Here is a 9,971-nt window from a genome sequence, read left to right on the forward strand (position 1 = left end):
CTTGATGTATGTGGCGAGCATGTGAGAAAGCCTGTAAATGTAGCAATCTGATTAAATGCTTGTGTATCCTCTTTTTGGTAGGCCATGGTGTCATCTTTCTTCTCTGGTTGATTCGTAGACAGGTCAGGTAGGTGAAGTGTCTGATGCGAGCAGCGTAGGGCATTGCAAACAAGGATAACTTTTGTTCACGTCTTGGATACACCTTTAGCATTTCAACACAGCTCCCGTTCCAGTTTATTTGATTTCTCAACTTGAATCGTAGCCAATTGGTGCATATATTTACGGGCGGTGGGAGAGATGATTTTCATCACGAACAAAATCATGTCATAGTCTACATCTTTACCTTCACAATGGAGCCGGACACCGTGTCCATGTTGGCGCCAGCCATCTCCGGCGCTCGATCTCGCCGACGACCTCGCCCATCGACGGCCGGTCGGCGCCGGCCTCCTTCACCCACCGCAGCGCCAGGTCCACATATACTGCCCCAGCCCGCCCAGCGCCGGGTCCAGCAGCGCGTGCAGCCCAACCCGTACAGGTCCTTGCCCCCGGTCCACCGCCGCCTTCAACTCCCTGCCGGGCGTGCTCCGGCGGCTTCCTCGCCGTGATCACCTCCAGCATCAGCACGCAGAATCTGTAACGTCACTCTCCTCTCGTCATGTAGTACTCAGAGTGCAGGTACCCCTACGAGGTTAACACTGCTGTAGTGCAAATGTAACAGACAGCAGAGTCGAAGTGGTATTGTAGTAAGGTAGTGTTAGATTGCTTGCACAGAAGATGATCATGTATAGGATAATTTAGTTGGATGAGTTGATTTTGGATGGACTGATTCAAGTCTAATGTTGGTTGTATAAGATGATATTATTTTTGTTTGGTTATATGAAATAAGACGACCTCGTATAAGCTTTGTCTAAATACGTGTAGTGAGCTTACTTCCTCTCTATTTGGAGTGAGCTTACCTCCTCCACACATGCTCTTGTAAGCAGTAGACAAATTTTGCTCTTGTAAGCCGTAGACAAATGAGAATCAATAAGAATTTTACTCTTGGGATAAGAACCAGTTTAATCACAATGATAACAGCATACAAGACATGGACCACTCAGCCTAAATATCTGTTGTATACAACATACTTATCATTGAGATACAGTCTCAAATGAGAAAAATGCTCAATGCTCCGCCAACAACGGGAGCGGCGCCGGCTTGGATGCCACTCCTCCTGCTGCTAATTCTCCTTTTTTTTTAATTTTTCTGGAAATGACAACAGTACCAGATGGTCAATCGACACTGATAGTATCCGACTATCAATTATGAGTGAAGAGTGCCGGTTGAAAAACCGACAGTAGAGCTATTTTTCAACCGACACTTTTTTAATAGTAGTGTGGTAACAGCAGCTCAGGTGCTTCTGATGCATTAGCACATTCTGACAGGCCCACAAATAGCAGGCTATACAATTGATTTATAGAGCAGATGAATACATGGACGATGGGACGTAGCATGTTCTGCTAGTGCACATATTGTACATGTTGGTATAAAAAAACTATACCTGTGTATAAAACTATATATGTACAAAAATAAAAGAAGTTCTAGTGTCTATAGCGCCTTCTGGTCCAATCTCTCGTTCCAGTTCAGGCACCTGATCAGACTGCGGAACCAGTCACCAGTTTGGTCGGATTTATTAACAGTTGGGAGCGGGTGTTGGCTCATGGATATACGAACAGAGTCTCCTCTTGACAATTGTTGCCTTCTTTTGCCATCAAATGATACCCAAGCATTACTTCTTGCATCATCTGGTATCTGGTAAGTTGCAAAGGCAATAGCAGTTCCGCAATAAGGTGAAAAATTTATCAGTGAGCAAACCAAGGCATGATACGCTAAAGCTATGGAAGTTTTAGTTACATACTAAATATTCATTGTTAAGGGCAAAATAATAAGATTGCACGAAAACAATAGACATTTTATCTGTTGTTTGACAGTTGCTCAATACCTTTAATTCAAGCCGTGCTGAATCAGGAAGGATGACAGGTCTAAATGACAGTGAGTGCGGGCAGATTGGAGTAAACAACATGCATGGGACATTTGGATGGACCTAGATAACAAAAACCACAACAACCATAGTGAATTATTGTTCTATAAATTGATATATGTAAGCATGCATTGAGAAAAATAACATTTCATAAGAATGTAATACACTTGAAGCAAACAAACAAGCCATAATATCATTTCTCCGTTCTCTAGAATGTAATACAATTGAATGCATCACTACACCATAAAAGCAAACAAACAAGGCAAAATATTATTTCTCAATATTTAGCTTAGAAATTCTGCACTGGAATCTTTGCCACAGAGCCCCAAAAATGAAAACGTATCTTCAATGCAACAATTAGATTCAATACTAAATATTTCTGATGATGAAGTTAAGAAGAAACCAACAGTTTAGCTCATAGGTTATGGTTGACTATTGCTATTATTCTTAAAGTAAATGCTGAATGTGCATGTTCTCTTGAAGCTCAGAAAAAGGTTCCTGAACCACTTCACCAGTAGGAAGTGGAAAAGCAAGGATGACTATCCATCCAGATGTTCCACATCATGCTTCTTTGAAACATGTATGGACGCATGACAAGATAGAAGTTCAATTTCTATAACCAAAAAATTGTCTTTTCATGTAAAAATAACAACATATGTTTCATGAATATGAAATATCTATTTGTTAGAGTGAACAATAGAAGAAACAAGAGTTATGTAATAACACTGGAAAATGTTTTTTCCATATCATGAATACAATTTAATGATTCCCAATATAGATATAACTTATAAGAATGAACCTACCATTGAACCTCCTGCTGCAGTAGAGTATGCCGTACTGCCAGTTGGTGTTGCTACTATCACCCCATCTCCTTGAACCTAGATATATTTCACATCAGTTTCAAAACAAAATTTTGAGTTAGTTAGATTAGATATGACATACATATAAACAACAATACTGAATTTACAAATAAATACTGGTATAGACGACAATAGTATAATCTCCAGGAATAACAGACCAAGTGCAGCAGGGGATTACTCAAAGCGTATCTACATTAGCATTAGACATTAGTTTGCAACAACCACTTGGTTCATGCAATCAAGAGATGCAAGGAATTATGCAATAACTAAGGATACATATATCTGTTATCATGCGAACAGTATCTTTTTTCAAACAGTCATGTTAACAGTAATAAAAACAAAGTAATAAGACTCATAAGGACTTTCCTAGTTCAATGCAGCTGCTGCCTAAGCATTGTCAAGCATAATACAGTTGATAAAAGGCCTAACTTTATGATTCCACCCATTAAATTTCCTAGCAGAAATATAAGAGAACACCTCGATGCACACAGTCACCAAGCAAAAAGATGCAAAAAGACATTTCATTTTCTAAGACTTTCTGAATCTTACCTTAGTGATAAGGTGGTTATGCTCGTAACATTCAATTTTGGATAGGTATGGATTAGAACCCCGGTCAACAACAACTTCATTTAGCACATCAAACACTTTTCCAGGCATTGCTTTTCCATTACGAAAGATTTCACATCGTAGACGCATTCTAAGGGTTATATAAACTCCAAATGTATTGTTTCCATGGATGACAGCTCTCAAGTCTTGTCTGAAACCTTCGAACTGAGGTGAAGAAAATAATAACATGCTTAGATTTGACAAAAAAAGAGCAGGCTAATATGAAGAAATTTTCTCTGAGAGGATATAAAAACGTACATTATGTGAAGTCAGGAATCCAAGAGATCCAAGATTGAAAGAGACAACAGGTGGTACAGAAGTTCTAAATAAGTTTGATGCATGCAAAATGACTCCATCACCACCCAAGCATGTGACAAAATCAACTCTCTCATGAAGGTCACTGATTTTAACACGAAACATTGTTAGTAAATAGTAACATAGAAATTAATGTGCATCTTATCACTGATCACAAACTTAAATATGTTTAATTTGTACCTGGTATCTTGAGTATAGAAGGTTTGCACAAAACCATAACCAGGAATTCTAGCAAATATATCATGAACATCAGGCTCCACAAGAACATTCATCTTTTCTTGATGATGCAGAAATGAAGCGGCCTGAAAAGGAAGTGATTGGAAGTTTATAGTGTTAGGAATAGCAACTTGCATTCAATGGTAGCCACATGGGGGCAATATATAGAGTACAAGAGGGAAACCCTAGACTAGGAGATTAAAAATAATACCCTTATACCCTTAACTGTTATACCCTTAACATATAGCATATCAAATGCTATGTCTATTGCCGAACAAAGTAGAGAATTACAGTATAAGTACATGGAATGTGTAGATGGCGTAACTATTAGACAGCTCTGAAGAGAACTAAATTAAGACCATCTTTGACATTTAAAAAGATATGTTGCCGGAAAGCATACACTGCATGAGTCATACATGATGTGAATTTTCAACAATTACTTAGCCACAAAGTTCCAAAATCACACCAAAGCTTATCCCTACCAATGAAATGAGATCTACCAGTTAATCCACCTCACATGAGAACAGATTATGGTCTCCAATCAATTCAATAACCAGCCAAATATACCCATTTGTGTATCCCATTCCCAGGGCATCATACAGTTCATTTCATCTTTGAAGCAAGCCCTAAATTGGCAATTGTTGATCAATCAAAATCTTTCTGCAAACTAAAGCCAAAGAACAACTTTAAACTGGGTAAGAAATGATTATATATGCTCACTAAGTAACGTTCTCTCTGATACAGTCCTAAAGATCTCTCAATTAATTATATGTTCCCACACTTTACTAGAGAGTATTTACATACTCAGTGGCGGAAAATATGAAGTACCTCCTGAACATGAAACCATTTTCAAGCAAAAATATGTCTAGCACTAAATTCATTATATGTGTCAAAGATACCTCACTCATGCAAAAATCTCTCTAGCACTAAATCCATTGCTACCAGATACAATAAAGTACTAAAACCTGCGTAGGTATCTCAATGATCAGCAATATATATGCTCTATAAAAGAAATTTGTAATGCACCTCTTTAGCTTCTTCCATGAGCTCATCACCTAATTTCTTCAAAAGTAAGACAGTCTTTGGAGGAGATTTCCACATAAGCATCTGTTGCTGGGTGCTAGGATGTGTAAAAGCCAGAGATGATTCTGTTACTTTTTCTCTAGTACAAGAAAATCCATCAGTACGTACTAGAAACATCTCTGCTTTTCTTCTTGACTGAAGTCTAACAACACCAGTCGCTGATGCACACATATTTTCATCAACAAGATCTGATTTGTTTCTCTCCAGGTAAGGAGCACCATTCTTTTCAGCAGATTTTTGTGATCCATCCCAAGCATTCCCATTAGAACTGCGGGCAGATGTTCTAGTATCAACAGTAATGACTGAAACTTCCCTTTCCCTTTCCTCAACTAACACGGAGGCTCCATTGTTGGATGGTTTTCCATTAGTTATACCTGAAGCAACTGATAGAATATAGTCATTGTCAGATGATGTCCCATTTGAACTTTTTGGAACTGTGAACTCTGCTGCTTCATAGTCAATGGCTCCATTATGCTTCATGCTGAGATTTTGTTTTCTCCTCGAGACCAGCAAGCTACTCGATCGTCTCCGAGAGTTCAGAACAGATTTTGGAGAAACCTTTTTGCTTCTAAAAAAGTTGGTCATCTCCTTTCTAGAGAAAACATTGCAAGCAGGAAATTGTGCTTTAAGAGGATTACTCTCCAGCCTGAAGTTTGACAGAAGTTCTGCCCTGGTGCCATGCAGTTCACCTTGTTCAATGCTTTGATCAGTGGGAAAGGCATTAGTGACCTCCAGATTATGACGTGCTGTTTCTATGTCTATCTCAGTTGTTTCTCTACTGTTCATGGTCCTATAAGATTCCACTGGTGTACCATTTTTAGTTCCATTTGTGGAGGAACTTGGGCTGCCTGTGTGCTGCTCTGTCTTGTCATTCGTCAGGAGGTTACCATTCCCATTTAAAGAGCGATTTTGGACAGCCAACCTCTCTGAACGAGTAACATACTGTTTCCATCTTGAGACCATTGCAGACGTCCTAGAAACACCTTCTTTGCTATGAAGATAAATGGGCTTCTTTGTGCCATCTGATACAAGTGCTGCAAATTGCTGAACCTGTTCAGCTGAGGGTGCAGTTCCAGTCTCAACCGGCATATTCACCACCTCTATCTTCCCAGATGAGATAGCTTCCTGAACAGCTGAGAGGTATAAATCATCTTTAACATCTTCCTCGCGGAGATCAACAATAGTTTTGAATCCCTTTTCCAGTAGCCATGCCAATCCCTCCTCACTGACTTGCCCTCCCCTCCAAAATGCAACCTCTAACTCATCTGTCCCTGAATCATCTGACGCAGTCGAAAGGTACACCGGAAACCAATTTGCAAACAATGTTGGACAGGGATAACCATCAGCCCTCGGGAAACCCGCATCGTAACAAGCGTTCTTCAACCTCTGTAGCCTCCTCCATATGTCCAAGCCCCTGGCCTCACGCGGTACAAGGTAGCTGGCAAGCGCAACCTGCATACTCTCACAGCACCGCTTCATGTCTCCACGGAACATGGCGAGCGGCGGGATCCTATCCATGGTTCTGTCCTCAGATCCCTGGAACGCGCTTGCAACACCCGATCGCCCTGAGAGCACTTCATTCCTTCCCCGATTCAGCAACGCCAGCATGCAGCCCAACACGGCAGCAACCTTGTCTTCCAGCACCGGCAGGTCCTCCGATTCCACATCATAGCGGACAGGGCACTCTCCTGTCTCTGGATCACAGAGCGCTGACATAACCGTGGTGTGGAGCTGCTCAGCAGAACGGAATATGCGGCAGTACGCCTCAATCTCTGCGATGTCGCCGGGCACCGGACCGACCCACAGCAACTGGGACAGGTCCCTTGTGTGAAAATTCTACAAGAAACCATTTGATCCATCAACAAAGAATCGTCTCATCTAAGACAAAATGAACTAAAAATACTCAATACAAAATTCACATGGAGCTTTCGATGGAAGCAAACAAGAAAGAAAATCCAAGCTCATCTCTAACATCGTATCACACTGCTCGACAAAAATTCCCCCAAGAATCAGTATGAGCTGCAGGGTGGGCAAACACAGGACATGGGCCGTATGTCCTACAAAGCGACGAAATTTACTAAAGAAAGCTGCAGAACTAGACGCCGCCAAGACCCCAGGAGAGCGTTCGGAGCCGCTCCCCAACTGTTCGACGGAATGCTGAAGCACGGGGGAAGAACCCAACGAACCTGGGAGTCCAGCCCGATCCGGGAACCGAACGACGACGCCCGCGCAGCGACGCCATGGCGCGCCCCCGCCGCGGTGGCGGGGCGCCACCACCACCTGCCGGCGACCCAGGCGACTCGCGCCCCGGCGAGCGGCGCAGCCGGGATCTTGGCGGGCCCGTGGCGTGCGCAGACGTCAATCATCAAGCCAAGCGCGCCGTTCACGGTCGCCCGCTCGGTGCCGGCGGCGGGGAGGGGACGGAACCAAGAAAGGCCGGAGCTTCGCGAGGCGGGAGCGAGCTCTCGGCGAGGAAGCGGAGGGAACGCGTCGGCCGTCGCTGTCGAGGCGCTTGTTCTCCCGGCGAGCCCCCGATAGCATCCACAAGCAGAAGAAGCTAGAGATCACAACTGGCTGGATTGCCGCGGTTGGTTCGTGTAAAAGCCGTGGATTTTGAGGGAGAAGTAGAGAACAAGAAGGCATTGTGAACAAGAAGGCGTGTGCGCAACTGTTCCTCTTGCCGCTGCCAAATGGAGCACACAGATACACAAAAAAAATGATGATAAAAAGAAAATGCAAAGAAAGATGGAGGACAGAGGAAAAAAATTGAGCCATGAGATAGGAGGTTTTCTTTCTCTGAGATTGACATTCTTGGAGGTTTGCTAAATGGATGAGGTTCAAGTTGGGGGGATATCTATCATGGGCCACAATGTGTGATTGAGTTTCAGGACTGTAGCAGCTTTCAGTTGATCGATGTCGTGGGATAATCATTCATCTGGATGGCTTGGATGGGAGACTTTGCCGGATTTTGCAGATTACAAAGCCTGAGAAAGTGGTGGTAGACGAATGATCAACAAATTGTTGCGCCGAGACTTTTTATCTGTTCGAGGATGCTAGGTGTTTTCTCTCTCTTTTTGCTAGGAGATTGCCAAATTGTGAGCTCATGTATTTTTCTAGATCTTGTTTCTTGTAAGCTCTAGTTTCTCTCTCATAAGGTGGATAGAAAATTGGTTAGATTGTTTGTGTTTTCTATTTTTTCTCCTAATATAACTCGGCAACTCTCTTGACGTGTTTTTCGAAAAAAAAGACCTTAGTGTCTTAGGATTAACAAATTAATCTAAACTAGATTAGCTATCAAGGGTACAATATAAACGGATACACATTTTACACGATTATCAAGATAAGAAAAACATATACCAGAACAATGTTGTCCGTATAGATATTTATGACAACAACATGCAAAGAGGCACATACTATGGTCAAATAGAGAAGATCTAGGAGCTGAATTACTTGAAATTTAAGGTAGCTCTATTTCAGTGCCGTTAGGTAAATAGGGCAAATGTCGTCACTAATGATAAGTATAGATTTACTAGCGTTTATCTCAAATATGTTGGATATAAGTTTAAACCCAGATATTTAACAAGTCTTTTACGTGACTGACAAAAAAAGAAGAAATGTCATGTGGTTCTCGCTGGGAAAAGACGCATCATCGGAGTTGCAAACGTTGTTGATGAGGAGGAGTTCAATAAATTTGATGAAATCCCCCCTTATTTACCGCAATCGTGCTACACCTTTTGTCGACTGAGAAAACTCTATACCTGCACTCTGACCATAGCGAAGGGATTCATGTCAAGAAAGCAAGAAAACGACGAATTTGAATTTGAGTGTCAAATTTGTAATACCCATATCCATTTTAAATTTGAATTAAGTGTTAAATTACATATAAAAGGTAATGAATTTGAATTTGAGAAATTTTAGGTTTCAAGTTATTTTAATTTGAATTTAGTGTCAAATTTCGTATATTAAGTGTTTGCTTATATATAACAAGTTAGATGATTTTGAATTTGAATTAAGTCATAGGTGACAAGTGATACTCTTCATCTGTCATCTATAACTAATTATAAGTGACAGATGGTAATCATAGGTGACATGTTACAATCTTCACCCATCACCTATGACTTTTCTCTTCATCGGATGGTCCGGCGCTCTCAAGGGATCATCCGGTGTTCAAATATCTGGCAACTCTCTCCGATCTCTTGGAAATCATTTGGCGAGTTCAATTTTATCATCACCGAATTATCCAGTCTTCAGAACTCCAAGGTCTGCACAAATTTTTCATCCTTCTGTCTGGCACTCAGTCGTGTTTGTAGTGGATTATCCGGCGTTCAAATCATAGGTGACAAATGATACTTTTCACCCATCACCTTTTACTATATGTACCCGTCACTTATTACAAGTCATATGTGACTAGTGATACTATTCAGTCCCAACCCTCCTTCGTGTCATTTTCCCTAGACCTAATAGGCGCCACCGCCTCCAGCCTACTCGTCCTCGAGCCGCCTCCGAGCACGAGGTCGCTGGCCTCCGCTTGCTCCTCCCTGACAATAGCTCACCACCGCAAGCTCCTCCCCAACCACCTCGCACTCCTTCCCAACCACCGCACACTCCTCCCCAACAACCGCACGCTCCTCCCTGCTTCCCTCCCCTTTGCAGCGACTCCGGCCGACCATTGCAAGAGGGCATCGTCACTAGGAGCTCCTCGTCGACTATCGATCACCGCACCTACTCCCCGATGACTGCCAATCGCCAACCACCACACACTCCTCCCTGACGATCGCCGACCACCGTGCGCTCCTCCCCGCTTCCCTCCCCTTCGCCATGACTCCGGTAAGAACTCCATGGCATTGACTTCATGTTTGATGCCAATTGAA

At 42.3% G+C, this 9,971-nt stretch overlaps 1 protein-coding gene across 1 annotated transcript; it reads right to left on the minus strand.

Annotated features, from left to right (window-relative positions):
- Positions 1-1,415: 1,415 nt before the first annotated feature.
- LOC133900965 (probable NAD kinase 2, chloroplastic) lies at positions 1,416-7,799 on the minus strand. Its single transcript, XM_062342263.1, has 8 exons — positions 7,287-7,799; positions 5,044-6,936; positions 3,982-4,103; positions 3,745-3,886; positions 3,430-3,651; positions 2,824-2,898; positions 1,982-2,083; positions 1,416-1,791 (listed from the first exon to the last, which is right to left on the minus strand). Exons 1-8 carry the CDS (start codon positions 7,464-7,466, stop codon positions 1,588-1,590), a joined length of 2,940 nt encoding a protein of 979 aa, XP_062198247.1. The 5' UTR covers positions 7,467-7,799; the 3' UTR covers positions 1,416-1,587.
- Between the last annotated feature and the right edge of the window lie 2,172 nt (positions 7,800-9,971).

The sequence above is a fragment of the Phragmites australis genome, chromosome 19 (assembly GCF_958298935.1).
Source record: "Phragmites australis chromosome 19, lpPhrAust1.1, whole genome shotgun sequence".
NCBI classification, from domain to species: Eukaryota; Viridiplantae; Streptophyta; class Magnoliopsida; order Poales; family Poaceae; genus Phragmites; species Phragmites australis.